Source organism: Triplophysa dalaica, chromosome 1 (assembly GCF_015846415.1).
Source record: "Triplophysa dalaica isolate WHDGS20190420 chromosome 1, ASM1584641v1, whole genome shotgun sequence".
Classification (NCBI taxonomy): domain Eukaryota; kingdom Metazoa; phylum Chordata; class Actinopteri; order Cypriniformes; family Nemacheilidae; genus Triplophysa; species Triplophysa dalaica.
The window spans coordinates 31965688-31984454 of NC_079542.1; the positions used below are offsets into that span (position 1 = coordinate 31965688).

Here is an 18767-nt window from a genome sequence, read left to right on the forward strand (position 1 = left end):
ACTACCATCTCAGAAACATAGCCAGAATCAGATGTTTTGTCTCAAGCCAAGATTTAGAGAAACTAGTCCATGTTTTCATCACCAGCAGGGTGAATTACTGTTATGGACTCCTTACAGGTCTTCCCAAAAAGACCATCAGACAGCTGCAGCTCATACAGAACGCTGCTGCCAGGATTCTGACCAGAACCAAAAAATCTGAGCATGTCACTCCAATCCTCAGGTCCTTACACAGGTTACCAGTTACTTTAAGAATCAACTTCAAAGTATTATTAATTGTCTATAAATCACTAAATGGTCTAGGACCTAAATACATCTCATCAAAATCAGGGCGAGTCAGCGTTTGGCTGTTACGCCACCCGTAGCTGGAATCTGCTCTCACAAGACATCAGACGTTCACCAACAGTAGCTACTTTTAAATCCAGATTAAAAACACACTTGTTTAGCTGTGCATTCACAACCTGAGCACTGTGCTGGTTTACATCAACTGCACTTCTATTTATAATTTATTTTTATTTTGCTCTTATTCTTTTTATATATACATTCACATTTTTAATCAATTTTATTGCTGTTTTATTGTTTCTTAAAATCTAAAGTATTTGTGATCTTAAATCATTTGCATTTTAAAGATACGTTTTATTTCTTTCTGTTAATCATTTTATGTAAAGCACTTTGAATTGCCCTTGTGTATGAAATGTGCCATATAAATAAACTTGCCTTGCCTTGCCTAATCCAAGAAGAACTAGCAGAAAGATCAGAGCGAAACCTGCAGCAGGTTTGATGATGACAAACAGGAAAAATGGAAAGTTATTATTACGCTTAGTAATGATAAAGGTCCTTTTCATCCAGTTCAGGTAACTAAAGCAATTGAGAAGGAAACAGGGAAAATATGCTAAATTGCTGAATAACAGAAGAATTGTAAATTCAGCAGTAAATAAGAAACAGCAGGAGATGATTCTGAAAATGAGAAGCCTTGGTGGTGGAAAGATTGAAGTGCATGTAACAGGAATGGCAGAAGAGTTACGAGGAGTGGTATCAAATGTGTGTCTGAAAATGTCCATGAAGGATGTGAAGAATGAGACACAAGGTGGGAATGTAACAGAAGCCAAAAGACTCCAAATGAATAAATGTGGTGTTAAATAAGATAGCCTGTCTGTACTGCAAGTGTTTGAAAAGAGAACGCCTACTGAAGCTCACATGGGTCGGATCAAATACAAAGTCACTGCATCCATTCCACCACCGATAATGTGCTTCAAGTGTCAGAGAATGGGACTAACAGAAGACCAAGATGTGCGACATGTGGAGGAGAACATGACAATGGCCGGGCTTGGTGCCGGTGGCTGGACCGGGCTTGGTGCCGGTGGCTGGACCGGGCTTGGTGCCGGCTCCACTGGGGATCCTGCCGCCGAGCGGACCGCTCGGACCTTCACCTCCCCACGGCGATCCCCCAAAAAACTTTTTGGACTCGGGACCTCCGGACTCGGGACCTCCGGACTCGGGACCTCCGGACTCGGGACCTCCGGACTGCCCTCCGTAGTTTTTTCCTCCCCCGCTTGCCAATGGTACTGGTGGGCGGTGGAGTGGCAGAGGAAAGCACGGTTACCTCAGTGCTGGCGGAGTCGGACGGGGACAGTGTGGAATGCCCAAGGGTCAGAGCACCCACCATACAGTCCTCCGGAATGGAGTCCATCCCCGTGGGAGAATCCGCCCCGGAAAGATCCCTGGACCACTGTCGCTCCAGCAAGAACTTAACAAGGTCCTCAAACCTCTGATGTTCAAGCTGGCGCATTTCAGCAGGTCCTAGGGGCTCATCGAGGCAAGTATTAAAAATAACAGTCAGCTCAGCCTCGCTGAATCCCAAAAAACGTGCAGTAGCCAAGAAGTCCATAACAAAGTCCTGTATGAGCTGCCCCTTCTGCTTGACCCCAAATAACAGGCGGGCTTGAAGGCTCCTTAATGCAGCTGCTTCTGTCTGCTGGGTTTGTTCTGGCTGGTTCATTCTGTCAGGAGTGGGGATCGAACTCGGTGCTCTGGCGTAGCAAATCCCCGACTCCACCACTGAGCCAGGGATAAGTGTGAGGGAAACCCAATTGCAGGCCGAAACAAAGGCGATGGTACGGGTAACAAAGGATATTTATATAATATATAACAAAAAACAGGAACAAAACAAAAACCCACGAGGGGGAAAAACAGATCCAGATGATATATTAAACAAAGGAACAAGAACTAAATAAACTACAAAACAAATACTTGAAACAAACAATTAACTAAGGAATTAATTAAGGAGTTGTTAATTAACAACTCCTAACTAACTGGTTTGTAAGTAATGTAATCCTTAGTTTAGAAATGATGAATTCATCCTTAATAAAATATGAAAATTTGATTATTAAGCATATTATATACATGCTAATAAATCAAGAACAAAGCATTTATAACTGTATTTATAAACTGCTTACTTATGTCTATTAATGTGGGGCCAATGCTTCATAAATGATTAATTAACTATGTACTGATGCTTAACTAATGATTCATAGCGTGCAGTTATTATAAAGTGTTACCGGAAAATCTAATGAATGATCAGAAGAAAAAGGCTGAAGCTGGACGAGAATTGAAGAATAGTAAAGGAAACACATGGAGGAGTTACTGAACTAGTATTGGAGAGAAGTTGAAATAGGAGAGATATGGTCAATGCTGAAGAAAATGAGTGGAAATAAAGTGGAGGTTAAAACAACAGGAGGAAGGAATAATGACCATGACAGATCAGGAAAAGACACATATATTAGGAAAGAATATTGGTGACCATTTAAAAGATATTCACGGACAAAATAAAGAAAAGATTGTAAATGAAACCAGGGATGTGTTTATTAAATAAGATCATGTGGAAGGTGTCATGAGTGAAGAACTGAATATGAATTAGTGATGGTATTAAATGATCTCAGAAATACTGCTACAGGAGAAGATCAGTTGAGCTGTGTCATGTTTCAGAAATGACCAGAACAAATATTAGAGATAATATCGTCTCTGTTTAAGAAGATTTGGGAATAAGGTCAAAATGCCAAAAAGTTGTAACTACAGACCCATCACCCTAACATCCAACCTGTACAAGTGGATGGAGAACATCTCATTTTCTTGAACACAAAGGTTTATTTGAACCAGAGTGCTTTCAGAAAAGGACGTTCTACAATGGATGTTTTTTGTGAGGGTAAGTAATGAGAAAACATTTCAAATGAAACAATTCATGAACACTAACAATCTTTGATCTTGAAAAAGCTTACGAGTGGAGTGAAGGGTTATGAATGAAACTAAATAAGATTGGAATAAGAGGTATGTGCTGTAATTGGGTTTTAGATGTTTTATCAGAAAGAAGACTTTGAGTTAAAGTGGATCAGAAGCGTCTGAGGAATTGAAATTATTAATGAAATAAGTCCAGTGCTGTTTAATGTTATGATTCATTATATTATTATGAATTTGGATAGAAGAGTCGGGTCAGCACCGTATGCAGATGATGGAGCCATTTGGGTAAGAGGAAGAGATCTCATAGTGATGAGTCAAATCAAGGAAGCAAAAGGAAAAGTAGAACAATGGTCATACAATTGGGGCTTTAAGATTTCTCAAAGTAAATCATGTAATGTGCTATTTACCAGGAATAAAGGGATAGACAAACACAACTTGAAGTTAAATGGTCACGATATGGAAACAGTCGACTGTTTTAAATATTTGGTTATGTGGTTAAATCAAAAGAGTTCATGGAAAGTACATCTGGAAAAGCTGGAATAAAAATGTAAGAAAGTTATAAACTGAATGAGAGCATTAGTTGGGAAAGACTGGAGCAGATAAACAATCAAAGATGTATATTAATAGGGCTGGAATGAGGTCAACAATAGATGACGGATGCTTTTTGTACAGAAAACACATTGAAGGAAAACAGATGGAGTTATTAATAAAGCTTTGGATTTGTTCTGCTGCGATGAGAGCAACACCAACTAAGGCAATCCAGGTAGATTTAGGAGAGGTGTCCTCAGACCTGAGAAGTGATAAACTCATGCTCACATACTGGTGTTGCTGACGTGGGTGTGCTGAGGAAAACCGCAATAGTGTTATTAAAGAATGATGGGAGTAGAACTCTGTTACCCATCCAAAGCCATGACCTTGAACAAAGGCCAAATCATAGGAATATAGATCACACAGAATCTGTTTTAACACTCCTACTCATGTTAGTAATATCCCTGTTGGGTTGTTTCCAAAAACTGAGGTGGATTTAAATATAATGAAACTAAAGGACACATGAGAAGAGAGTGAGAAAGGACACATGGCAAGTCAATACATAGAAAGCAAATCTGACAGTTATTTAGATATTTATACACATGGATCCAAAGATGGAGAAAATAGGGGAGAAATATGAATATACACACTGACATTTAATGCAAGTATAGAAAATATGAGCTGATCTGTTGTCAGAGATGATGGAGATTATTGTAGCGTTGCAGTGGGTAGAGGAAGTAAAACCAGATGAAGAGGTGTGTTGTGTTGACTCTATAGCAGCACTTTACACTATTCAATATATGAAATATTATAGAGAAGATTTAATCCATCAAAATTGATTAAATTTGAAGAGGCTTCAGATAGATGTGAGATTCTGCTCATGTAAATATAAAAGAGAATGAGGAAGAAGAGCAAAAAACCATCAACCAGGGCGAGCGATGTTATAAATATTGCCTTTGGTAAAGAAGAAGCTATAAGGCAAAATTTATAAAAGAAGTGATGAAGAAATGTCAGGACAGATGGGACATGGATAATAGTGGAAGGAAATATTATAGTATAGAGAAATAAATCAATGCACACAGGGTGTGAATGAAGGAATAGAAGGAGGAGTCAGTTTTAACCAGACTGAGGTTTGACCACACAGGGTTCAAGAAAACATTGTTTCTGTGGTCAAAGTAAAGCTGATGAATGTAAAATCACAGAAAATGAAGTATAGAGAAGAGAGGATTAGATTAAAGCAGAAGATCAGTCAGACAGGAAGAAAAAGGATCCTTGAGGCTGTTTGGGATCAACAGGAGAAAAGATGCACAGGATGCTGTTGTGGAATATGTGAAGGATGTAGATTCAGTGAGATATGATTCATACTGCATACAGTAGGTGGCGGTATGTACCTAATAAATGATGGTTGTAATCCTCCATAAAACGAAGAAGAAGAAGACTCAGGAGAGGAGACTGAAGCGAATCATCCGAGCAGAGCTGAGCTCCTTTATGGCTTATTTTGTTACCTGATTCATTTCTTTTCACACCGTTGTGTTTATATTTTGTTATTTAAATAGACACCCCTATAAACCAAGATGTGTGTTATATCCCTCCTTGTGTTATGGCAGTGTCTGAGAACTCACACCGTCTGATAGATTAAACTCCAAATGTGACAAACACCCCAGAGAATCCCTGCACGCTGAATTCTGTAGACACAAGAGTGAAATATCTGCTTGTATCTATAATAAATGCACATATCCACACACTGAATGTGCTTGAAAAGTCAAAGAACATGATTCTGACAGATGCTTACAGTTCTCAAGATGAACAAAAACCCTCACGTAAAAGCATGTAAATAAGAGCATCATCCACACCTATATAGGGCTGGTGTCCACTCTGGAGGAGATAAAAGTGCACACTTTAAGCCCGAGATAAGAAAGAACCCATTTCTCAAACGTCTTCATGATATAAGAGGTAAGAGCAACAGGAGTACTGCTGGATGTTTCACTGTGGGAACAGGAACTATACATCAGGTTTTCATGCACGTGGAAGGAACGCTCTTCAATTACAAACTCAGATTAAACGGGTGAGAAAGAATTCCTTGCAACTGTCTGAAGCTTTTAGGCGTTTAGGGCTCATCTCATCAGGCCCAGCCACCTTTCCCTGCTTTAGTCGATCCAATTCCCTCTTTACCTGAAGGGAGGAGACATTTAGAGGATTACTGTGGGTGAATTGGAAAGTCATCATTCCTTTCTGGAGTCAGATGTGGAATGATGGTGTGATCAAATCTATTCAAATACATCTTCAGCTCATCAGAAAGGTCTTGGTGTCCAATAAGCAGCGACCCCCCTTCTGCTCAAAACCTGTCATTTGTCTCATTCCAGACCAGACCTGCTTTGCTCCGTCCTGCTCCAGCTGATGTTCAATTTCTGTCTCTACATTTGATCGCTCTACAAAAGCGATTTAACACTTTTATCATCTCTGCAGTCTTACGTGTTTTCAACACCTCAGAAGAACACACGTAACTAGCGATTCTGGCTCCGCCTTCACGCAATGACGCTGTGTCGGGGGAGGGGGCGTGGCCATCTCAAAATGCATTTTCAAGTCCACATTGAATTTCTCAACGCACTGTATGTAAATGAAAATGCAATCCCAAATGTTCGACTGTTAATGTTAACGTTAATGCATTCATGCATTTTGCTACAGTTTGTTTGACTATCTTAAACGCATTTAATGAAACAGGGGAATGAATTTTAATTGTAATTTTGCAACTTAAATGGGCAGATTTTGATTTACAGCGGCCACTAGTGTTGCATTATAGATTTGCAACGAATGAGAGAGAGCGAGAGAGAGACAGAGAGAGAGAGAGAGAGAGAGAGAGAGAGAGAGAGAGAGAGAGAGAGAGAGATTGTTTGTCAGTTTAGGGCTTCTGTACAAAACATGGCGGTGAATTCAATGTATATATATAAACATCTTATTCTAAGGTATTACAAACATAACGGTTCACTATGTAAGGTCTTTGTACACCTCTGAAGAAGAAGTTTTTTATATTATATTGCATTTCTGTCAATAGATCCTGTTAAAAACCCTTTATTGTTCCTTTAAAGAGAGTTAAAAATATCTATTTAAATAACAAAACTAGTGTAGGAACTGACAAATGTTATTGACATAGAATTTTTATTTTCATTCTGCACCTAATGTTGCATGTATGTAATTTTAAATGTATATTTAAATACACATTTGCATTGTCATTTTACACACTATTGCCAATTTGCATGTTGCATTTCAAATTGATAATTGTAACCAATATGCTTCGGTCACAGGTCGGGCCAGACCACCAATACTCTAGCCCCGAACAACAGTACCACCTTGAGGAGACCCCGGAGTTCCCAAAATGCAGACAGCCAACAAAGTTAAAAATGAACAAATTTTATTTTATTAATTTAGTTTAAAACCGAGCACTCTAAAAACTAATCTTCTTTCCGGCTTCTCTCTTCCAGCCCAGCCAGGGCAGGTGGACGACGGGCCTCTTGCCCGTACTTCTCCTGAGGCCGGCCCAACACAACGGTAAGTATACAGGGGGGGGCTTCCTTTTACAGTTCGTCAACGGTGAGTATACAGAACAACTTCCCTTGGCAGGTGTAGAGTAGCAGATATGCTGAGGGAACTTCCCTTACAGGTCAGCAGCAGTAAGCAACCGGTAGGCTGGAGTGGGGGTTTCTCAGAAAGGGCTTTCCTGTGAGAGCAACAATAGGTATGTGAATGGAACTTTCCTTCTTCAGCAAGCAACAATGGGTACCAAAAGGCCATCCTGTGTACACAGACAGTGGTAGATATACAGACAGGTTTTTCTGGGTATGTAGGCAGTGGTAGATACAGAGGGGGCTTTCCTGTGCGGGCAGCAATAGACGTGCAGACGAGACGTCCCCTTGGGGACAACAGTTGCTGTGCCAACGAGTCGCACTTGTAGCATTGGTCTAAAACTCTAGATTGAGACCGTAGTGCAAATGTTAATCCTCAGGAGATGAGGCGTATACGTCCTATTACGGTGAGCAGTGGCGTTGCTAGGCCCTTTTTAGTGGAGCTAAAGCCCACCTAAAGTTCTAGCTCAGCCCCCCTAAAATCTTGTGTATTGTGTAATGTAATCTGTACAAGAATTCGAGATCGCTTTATAGCCCCCTTTGAAACTCTTTTTATGAAAACGGCGTTAGGCTGCGTTATTTAGCGCATTCTTCAGTTCACACACGTCACCACATTGGAGTTAACGTCATTAGCAGAGTAACTTTACAAGGTGTGTTCATTAACATGACATCTGCATTTTTTGCCATTCTTTGTGATAAATGCATCTTAATATGATGTGGAAGCAATACAAGACCCTTTCCCATTCACTGTTTAAAAGTTTAATGTGCGTTCACCCCTCTAACTATTTGTTAACGTTACCTCAAGCTAAAAAAGTAAGCACCAAACACCAATGGCGGCATACCTCCACGATCAAGATGATATTGTAGCGCACAGAAAGTGTCATTAATGATGATGTGCTAGAGTTATAGAGAGGTGACGGTAGTTTTGACAGCTCTGGGAAGAGGACGAGCAGATAAGAGTTACTGTAGATCAGCCCGGTGCGGAAGTGTTATTCATTGTTCTGAGTTCAGAGGAAATAAAAGTGTACAGAAGCTCTATGTCGTTTTTCAGACGCTTCAGTATTTTTATCATTAATTGAAAACATATTGTGGAGATAATAGATGAACACGCAGTCATGCAGAGAGTGACAGCGCTAGTGCTTAACAGAATGAATGGCAGAGAAACATATTAAGTTATTCTTACTAAATAATGATTCAGCAGTTGATTGTGACATTTTATTTTATGGATTTGTGGCTGTTGTTGTCACTTTGAAATATAAATGTTGCAGATTGACCGATTAGTGTGATATTCATTTGAATAACAATAACTTGTATTTATGCTTTTCTGCATATTCTTTATTTATTTTAGTAATGTATACAATATGTGGTGATTAGAGTGTGGCTCTCTCTATATATATCCTCATTGGAGGCTGAGCCCCCCTAATATTGAAAACCTAGAATCGCCCCTGACGGTGAGGATGAGTATCCAGTCACTAAAGTTCTGCGAGAGCCTGTGTATGTTGAGGTGCGTATTTTGGAGAGAACTGACCCCAATCTTGTTCTGCTGTTGGGCGACATCAACCCCTAGTCCTCTGTCTACCCCAGTGGGATTTTCTAGTTGATGGGTGAGTAAATCCCAATCATTTGTCCAGGTAGTCGGTGCTCGTTCACAGCGCACTGTCACTTCTGTTTTAGATGCCCTTACCAGGATGATCGTTACCTGACTGCACTGGTTCCCGTAGTTGGCTCGTATGGTCTTCAGTTCCCAAACCCCTACAATTGCTTTGTGGTGAAGATGTTCACGTTTGTGGATCCAGCGTCACTGGCCCCTCTGCAGGAGGCCGTATGATTTCTTTGCATCCTTGGGTGTCATCTATATTGCATTTTGTGTTTGCTAAAGCTGATCTCTCTGTTTGTCAGATCTACATTCACTGTAGTACTGCGGTGTGCCACCCTGCTTCTGGCTCATGTGAACAGAGCTGTGCCAGGAAAAGTAGTATGTTTCACTTGCTGGTTTGACTTGCTGTTTTACAATTTTGTCATCCTGACACTTTCTTGTGTTCCAGGGAAAGCGGTTGCTGACAAGAGCCATGAACAAACCGTGGTTTCCAGTAAAGGGATTTCCTTCACAATGTAAACTGAATTGCACTGTTTAATAAAGTCATTAGCCTCTAATGCATTTGTGCGGAAGTGTTAAGTAAATTACATGCGGAAAATAACTGCATCCCATTGAGATTAAATAAAGTGATCATATATTATTATATAGCACCGTTAAAAGTTGCTTTTTCATAGTGTTTCACACAGACATAATGTCAGGTAAAATACAATGACAACACTTTGTAAAACAACAAAGAAAACAAATAATTAAATCAAGTGAAAGCAATCCTAAAAACGTTTAGATATAAAAGTCGCTAGTGAATTTGCCTCCCTGATGTCGGAGATGATTAACTTTAGGACATTACCTGCACTCCTCTCAGAGGAGTGACTTTATCAGAGAATCCTTTTTGCAGATAGATTGAAATCCCATTTGATGATCTCTTAGCCACAAGTTAGACTAAATTTCACAATAACCATTGTTTTCATGATTCTTACAGAATGACCATTGAATTCATGATTCTTTGTTACATCTGGGTATATAAGGTACATTTGGGCAGTCGTGGCCTAATGGTTAGAGAGTCGGACTCATGACCAGAAGGTTGCCGGTTCGATTCTCAGGGCCGTTGGGTAATGGCTGAGGTGCCCTGGAGCAAGGCACCTTACCCCTACTTGCTCTCCGGTATCTGCAGTGATAGCTGCCCACTGCTCCGGGTGTATGTGTGTTCACCACTTGCTGTACATGTGTTCACTGCTCCCTGGATTGTTTAAAAGCATTTCACATTTTGGAAATGGGTCTCCACATCTGACAAACAGGTCACATTCACTTCAATTAACAAAGACTCCGGGAAGAATTTTTAACCAGAACTTCCCACACTGCAACTGTGTGTTTCGATTTTGCAAAGTATGATATACTTTGTTGTTTTATTTTGTTCTTATACTATGTTGATAATCTTTGCTTATTAAATTAAGATTTTCATAGTATGTCCATTCTATGACTTTGATTAATGTTGTACCTGCCTGGCATCATAAATTGTTATTGTTGATATCTGAATTCTTCCGAGTCTGTTATTACCGGTAGATTGAAAGGAGCCTGTTCTGTCATCGCAAAATTGATATGTCAGGATAGGATTTACTGTAGTTTTGATTTTAAACTACAACTGGGGCATAATTATTGAAGCTTACATTTAGTCATTAAGCAGATGCTTTTATCCAAAGTGACCTACAGGTGGGGTACGCAATGGAAGCTATTGGGACAGCATGAGGACAACAAAAAGCATAAGTGCAATTAAAAAGGAAGACTGGTCTAACCTAACACATTATACAGAGTTAAGTTAGATTTTTTTTTTATAAAGAGTAGAGCAGAAATCGAAGTCAGAACTGATCAGTCAGGTGTTGTCGGAAGAGATTGAGACGATTCTTAAAGATGGCTACAGAATCTGCAGATCTTGTAGCAGCAGAAAGATCATTCTACATAGGTGGAACAGATCCGGAGAAGGTATGTGAGAGATTTTTTACCTTTTTGGGATGGCACCACAAGACGTTGTTCGTTTGCAGAGCGTAGGGATCAGGCAGGTACATACTGTATGTCTGCATTAGTGAGTAAAGATAACGGGATGCCAAACCAGTGGTGGTCTTGTAGGCCAGGAGCAGAGTCTTGAATTTGATGCGAGTGACTATAGGGAGCCAATGTAACTTAACGAAGAGAGGAGTGATGTGTGCTCTCTTCGGTTCATTGAAGACCACTCTAGCTGCTTCATTCATGATCATCTTTAGAGGTTTATGTTGTGCAAGCTGGATGTCCACCCAGTAGCGCATTGCAGTAGTCTAGTCTGGACAGGACAAAAGTCTGTACTAGGACTTGCGTAGCATGCCCTGATAGGAAGGGTCTAATTTTCCAAATATTGTAGAGGATGAATCAACAGGACCGGGCAATGCTGCCAACTTGATCTGTGAAGTTAAGCTGATCATCGATCACCACTCCCAGGTTTCTTGCCTTTCTGGAAGATGTGATGGTTGATGAGCCCAGTTAAATGGAGAAGTTGTGATGAATCTTTGTGTCGGCTGGGATTACAAGCAGGTGATGGCCATTCATCTTGAGCAAGATGTCGGCTAGGCTGGCTGAGATGCGTGCAGAAACAGTTGGCCGTCAGGCCGAAAAGACAGGTAGAGTTGTGTATTATCCGCATAGCAGTGAAAGGAAAAGCCATGTTTCCAAATGAAAGAGCCTAGGGATCTCATAGAATAGCAACGGACTAAGCACTGAGCCCTGAGGCACACCTGTGTCGAGATGTTGGGACTCAGACACCTCATCTCTCCAGGATACTCTAAATGACCTACCTGAGAGGTAAGACCTGAACCATTGTAGCACCATTCCGGAGACACCTATAGCCTTAAGGGTGGACAGGAGAATTTAATGGTTAATGGTCTCAAAGGCGGCAGATAGATCCAGTAGAATGAGAACAGATGAGTTAGAGGAAGCTCTTTCCAGTCTCAGAGCTTCAATGACAAGAGAGCAGTGCAGTCTCAGTGGAATGACCGCTCTTGAAACCAGACTGGTTGCTGTCCAGGAGGTTGTTCTGGGTGAGAAAGGATAAGAGCTGGTTACATACAACACGTTCTAGAGTTTTAGCAATGGAGGGGAGGAGGGATACCGGTCTGTAGTTTTCTTACACTGCAGGATTAAGAGTGGGTTTCTTCAGTAGTTGGGTAATATGGGCCTCTTTGAAGAGTGTAGGATATGTACCAGTGTTAAGAGATGAGTTGATAATGTGGGTCAGAGAGGGAACAAGAGATGGAGAGATGGCCTGGAGGAGATGAGTGGGGATGGGATCTAGGGGCAGGTAGTTGGGTGGTTAGAAGAAATGACCTTGGAAACGTCCTCTTCAGATAGGAGAGAGAACGAGGGGAGCAAGCATGTGTCTGGGCATTAGGCATGGTCAAGAGACGGTGGCGCAGAGGATTGATTGCTGATGGTGGTTGTTTTCTTTACAAAGAATGACGCAAAATCGTCCGCTGTTAAGTCCGATGGAGGTGAGGGGATAGGGGGGCAAAGAAGAGAGAAAAGGTTTTAAAGAGAGTATGAGGGTCAGGAGAGTTGTTGATTTTCGCCTGGAAGTACTGGGTTTTCGCAGAGGAGACATCCGCAGAGAAAGAAGAGAGAATAGACTGATATAGAGAGAGGTCAGTAGGTTATTTTGATTTGCTCCACTTTCTCTGAGCAGACCTGAGAGTGACATGATGCTCACGGAGGACATCAGATAACCAGGGGACAGAAGGAGATCAACAAGATGGCCTAGATACAAGAGGGCATAAGATGTTTGCCGATTTTTAAGCTGCAACAAACTGCTTTTCCCACGGCAACCTCTGGCTAAAATCCAGAACTGCCAATTTTTTAACTGTGAGATCCATGAACCCACCCGGCGTGAGACACTGTGCAATTGCAGGTCAAAATCGAAAGGATAACTAAATATATATATATATATATATATATAGAGGATGAAGATTTACAGATAAAATAAAGATCAACAAGATACATTAGAAATGTCACATAACTTATTTGACATTATATAAAATTGGAGTCAGATCGGTCCTAACCACAGAATTGTAACAGTTTTTAAATAACTTAATGTAGAAATCATTGAGGGGAGAAGCAGATCACGAGATCCCTTCAACCACGCCATTGGATTCCGTTGTTGGGCCAGTGGGTGGTCTTTTACACAATAGTCAAGGCAAGACGTAATCAATGAATGAACTTGTGAGTCTGCATCTACTGATAAAAGGCGAAAGTTGCACAATTCGACGTGGATGAGAAAAAACAGATTTGGAGAGTTTGTGGATGTAGGCATCCAAGGTAAGTGAAGGGTCTAGACTGAAATGGAGATGGAGGACCAGATGTTAAAATTTAAGTTTTACCCAAGTTCAGGCTAAGAATATGTAACTGTAGCCAGACATTTAGTATATATCTGGATGTCATCCGCATAACAGTGGTAAATAAATCCATGGGGGTGAGTACACATTTATACTGAAGTGCTAAACTGAACCGGTCAAGATGTGTGTTCCAAATGGAGTAAAGCCACACCAGAGGTGCTTGTAAAAGTGGCAACTGCCGCGTCTACCACAAGGAAGGGCTGTTCCAAACTGATGTGCTCAAATCTGATCGCCTCAAAGGCTGTTTAGGGTGATGGATTTTGAAAGGGTAGCTACAACTGATGGACCATTCACTCTCATGAGTCTGTGTGTGACTGTGCCTCAAACACACCTGCATGGAAGTTTCTAGTGGTTGAGGACCCTGGTCTTGTCCTGATGCATCATACATTACATACATTGGTTAATTTCTCATTATTTCGCATTTGCATCACAAATCTCACCTCCCAGAACACCTCATCATAAAAGCAATTATCATCTGATGGGTCAAAAAACTATTATGTGTAATGTAACTGTTATGTGAGTGGAACGTAAGTGAAAGTGTTTATGGTTTTTAATGTCTCATGGACAAATTGATAAGGTGTTTTCATTTCATTTTAACGCTGTCAGTCTTTCACATTGCTGTTGGATGACTTTATGTCACTCCTGAGGTTTGATTTTAATGAAATCCAATAGACACTGGACTGAAAAGACCACAATACATCTAGAAATACTGATTAAATAAACATTTGCAATGGTCAGTTAATTTTTCAAAGGCTGTATATAGGTAACTTAAAAACTGAAATTGTTAACCATCATACATGTTTCACATTATTTCTGATTGCAGGCATCTTCCACGTATAATGCACATGCAGGATAACATTCAAATTTAAAGGAGGGATGAATTCAAATCACAATTTTAACCCGAGCTTTGCTATATGAGAGGGAATTGTATTCACGCGAACATAATGCATGTGTAAGAACTGAAAACGGCCTTGTTACTGAGACTACATGTTATTGACACCAGGCCCAGCGAACGCCAGGTTCTGGAATGCACCTCCATAGCAAAATATGAATGACTACTTCTCCAGCCTCGCCCAATGGTTCGCGCGAGACAATTCTGAAGTGGGGCTGAACCAGGTAGAGCGAGCAAGCTATAAACAAACATGCTGTTAAAAATAGCCAAATATTGTGCCACCCCTGGTTGTGGAAGAATATAGTCGCTGCATAACCTTGAGCCCTGAGCACTATCGCACAAGATGAGTCTTACCTGTGGACCTCTAATCATTTGTAATACTTGCAGCGGTTGTCTGTGATCTGAAGCCCGTGCGAATCGCCATATCTGTGATTTGATGGGCTCATATATAATTTTTCAAGGTTTTATCAACCGTTTGCGAATAATGGAGGCTGTTTTGAAGGGTTTTAGTATTATTTCGGGTGCTGGGTGATATCCATAAGTTACCGGGATTCCCCAGTTTGTTATTTATCATGGGAACTCTCGTAACATTTGAGACCCACAATCGAGTTAATCTTTTTTCCGGTTCGTGATCACGGGTTTCAAATCCAGACAGGTACAGTCATATATAATTAAATGCAATACAACTATAGGCTATTCAAACTATACGCAAAGCCTTTCAATCATATACCGGAAATAAGTCAGTAAATTTTACCATCCCGTGCGAATGCCTCACATGAAATACTGTTGTGGGGAGGTCATTTATAAACCATAGGAGGTCTCCAGATAATACTGATGCCATGCGAAAACTGTGAATGGTGCTAATGTGTTACCTAACGTTACATCTCTAATCATATTCACAGAAGGCTCCAACTACGCAAACTGCTGTCCAATCAAAGCAGTGGACGTTTACTTATAAAGTCTGCAATGCTGCACACCCATTAAAACCGTTTGTAGAGCTGGCCTCAAAACCTGTGTAGAAAGCCTCTTACTTATAGATTTTGAGGTTTATGAATATAAAAACCATGTGAACGTCATAAGTAAACCTCATATAATAGTATAAAACAATAAACAAGCACAGTTCATCAGACTTTAAGTGTGGCTGCTTTCTAAATCGACTTTTAAATAGCATTTGAAGTATGCTTGTTTAACAGTGGTTAAGAAGATCATTTATATGGCTTTTAATACATCACAGGTCAAAGAGAATTTAGGTCACGTCACAATGAAAACATGGTAAATGTTCCAGATGTTCATACCGCATCCACACATACTACATAGAACATATTAGTTGATATGTGTACTTCATCTTATTCAGTTTGTACTATCATACTTTATATTTCATACGCAGCCCTGCATTTTGATTTTATGTGCAGAAATAGTCTGTGGAGAAGCCCTAGTGTTGGACAAAATTTACACATGTTCACTACATTCAAATTTGTTTGGTAAGTGCTGTTCCCAAAAAATCTATTGTTTAACTTATTGATTGTGCAGAGCTGGACTGTGATGGATGCTAATTACAGAGCAGGGGTTCTCGTTATCTCTGATGAATCTACAGAGTAGAAAAAAGAAACTGCCATTCAGACTAACAGTGAGTGTATTCTTTTGTTGTAGACAATGGCTGGACACAGAAATTTACTGATTCAAGTACTTTTTCTTCTACTGAGCTCTGTTTGCAGAGCTGTTCCACAGAGAGGGATTCCAGCTCAAAGTCCACAAGCTCTTGGGTTCCAGCAAACTGAACAGAGATTTGTACCCCAACACCAAACTGATCAACAGTTTCAGAAGCAAGTTGTACAGTCAGAACCTCTTGACAAGTGCTCTGTAGCTGATTATGAGCAGATCCATTGTGGACAACCTGGTATCAGTGGTGCGGAGTGTGAAGCTATTAACTGCTGCTTTAATGGACAGCAGTGTTATTATGGGATGTCAGGTGAGGATGTTCGACCAGTTAAGTGTGTCTTGCCAAGTGATAACTCTGATAACTTCCTCTGTTTCTCTATACAGTGACTGTCCAGTGTATAAGAGATGGTCAGTTTGTGTTAGTGGTGGCAAGAGATGTCACTCTGCCTCGTCTGAGTCTGGACACTGTCCGTCTGCTGGGTGGAAATGAAGCACCTTGTGGTCCTGTTGGTTTCACACTTTCCTTTGCCATTTACCAGTTTCCAGTCACTGCCTGTGGCACCAGCATGATCGTGAGTTTAATGTGTTTGTGATCTGCCTGTCTAGAACAGACTTTGTCAACCATGTTTCCACTTGCAGGAGGAAAATGGTTATGTGGTGTATGAGAACCGAATGACTTCATCCTATGAAGTGGGGATTGGACCTCTTGGCTCCATCACAAGGGACAGTAGTTTTGAGTAGGTCATCTGTGTTTTCTCATGACTGAGAATCTTGAACAAGATGTCAGAAGCTCACTGTTTGCTTGTGTAGACTTCTCTTTCAGTGTAGGTATTCTGCCACTGCTGTGGAAGCTCTGGTTGTGGAGGTCAACACTGTTCCACCACCTCCACCTGTAGCTGCTCCTGGACCCCTCAGGGTGGAACTTAGACTGGCGAATGGCCAATGTGTCACTAAAGGCTGTGCAGAAGGTATTGATATGCTAGTCTTCAAAAACTGTGCCACTCGAAAGGAGTCGCACTTGTAGAATTGGTCTAAAACTCTAGATTGAGACTGTAATACAAGTGTTAATCTCAGGAGATGAGGCGTATACTTCCTACTATGGTGAAGATGAGTATCCAGTCACTAAAGTCCTGCGAGAGCCTGTGTATGTTGAGGTGCGTATCTTGGAGAGAACTGACCCCAATCTTGTCCTCCTGTTGGGGCGCTGTTGGGCGACATCAACCCCTAGTCCTCTCAGTCTTCCCCAGTGGGATCTTCTAGTTGATGGGTGAGCAAAATCCAAAGCATTTGTCCAGGTAGTCAGGGCTTGTTCACAGCGCACTGTCACCTCTGTTTTAGATGCCCTTATCAGGATGATCGTTACCTGACTGCACTGATTCCTGTAGTTGGCTCATCTGGTGTTCAGTTCCCAACCCACTTCAATCGCTTTGTGGTGAAGATGTTCACGTTTGTGGATCCAGCATCACTGGCCCCTCTGCAGGAGACAGTATGATTTCTTTGCAGCCTTGTGTGTCATCTATATTGCATTTTGTGCTTGCTAAAGCTGATCTCTTTGTTTGTCAGATCTACATTCACTGTAGTACTGCGGTGTGCCACCCTGCTTCTGGATCCTGTGAACAGAGCTGTGCCAGGAAAAGTAGTATGTGTTTCACTTTGGTTTGATTTGCTGTTTTACAATTTGTCATCCTGACACTTTCTTGTGTTCCAGGGAGAGCGGTTGCTGACAAGAGGCATGAAGAAACTGTGGTTTCCAGTGGAGAGATTTCCTTAACGATGTAAACTGAGTTGTCCTTTTTAATAAAGTCATTAGCCTCTTAAGCATTTGTATAGTGGTGTTTTCTCCCCAATGAGGATTTGGGGTTTTGTTCTGGTAAAAACTGCAACTATAAAAGAGATGTAAGGTCAAAGAACCGAAAACTAGCAAACTGATGGTTTGTGTTCTACAGTAGTAATGATCCTAAATGTTTCAATTTATATAGCGCCTTTCCCAGACTCAATGATGCTTTACAAGGGACACCAATTCAACAAATCCTTACAAAATGACAAAAGTGTGTTTGGACATATGTCCAATCGAAGTCACAAGGTGGTTGCATAACCATGTCATGAAGACAATATGAAAAGGTAGGTACAATAAGCAATTCATGAAGTGAACCAAAATAAGAGCAATACACAATGAATTTATGCTATTCAATACGTTCAAGAGATATCAAGGTAAGAAAGACTGTCAAATTAGCAACAGACATTTTAACTGATAGAGCTTTGGGTTAAATTCACTTGAAGTGGTTACTGTTCTGAATGCTAAGGGGAGCGAGTTCAAAAGTTTGGGTGCCGAAATAGTCCTGTTGCCAATTGGAGATAAACTGAACCTAGGCACGTGTCGAATTTCAGAACTGGAAAACTGGAGCAAACGTGATTATCGGAGAGATAATGAGCGAAGCCATTGAGTGCCCTGAAAGTGAGCGGAAGTGTCAAGTCACCCGGGAAAATAACTGCAACCTGTTGAGATTAAATAAACTGATCATATATTTATTTTTATAGTGCTGTTAAAGTTGCATTTTCATAGCGTTTCACACGGATATCATAGCATGTAAAACACAATGACAAGACTTTGTAAAACAAATCCAATCAAGTAAAAGCAATCCTAAAATAAAAAGTTTAGGTATTTAAGTCGTTTTTGCCTCCCTGGTGTCTGTCGAGAAAGAGTTCTAGGCCTTGGGAGCGTATGAGAATTCTCTATCACTCATGGAGTTGAGCCATGTCTTGGGAACGACTAAAAGATCACACTGAGAATGCAGATTTCAACATGGTGTGTAAGGCAATAACAGATCAGACAG

At 40.8% G+C, this 18767-nt stretch overlaps 1 protein-coding gene across 1 annotated transcript; it reads left to right on the plus strand.

Moving 5' to 3' along the window:
• Positions 1–1556: 1556 nt before the first annotated feature.
• Positions 1557–17712, plus strand: LOC130417568 (zona pellucida sperm-binding protein 4-like). The gene is made up of 14 exons (XM_056743201.1): positions 1557–1753; positions 7062–7150; positions 7239–7305; positions 9054–9201; positions 9279–9354; positions 9425–9491; positions 15990–16243; positions 16318–16505; positions 16573–16670; positions 16744–16901; positions 17008–17200; positions 17272–17419; positions 17497–17572; positions 17642–17712. Exons 1-14 carry the CDS (start codon positions 1557–1559, stop codon positions 17710–17712), a joined length of 1830 nt encoding a protein of 609 aa, XP_056599179.1.
• Positions 17713–18767: the final 1055 nt, after the last annotated feature.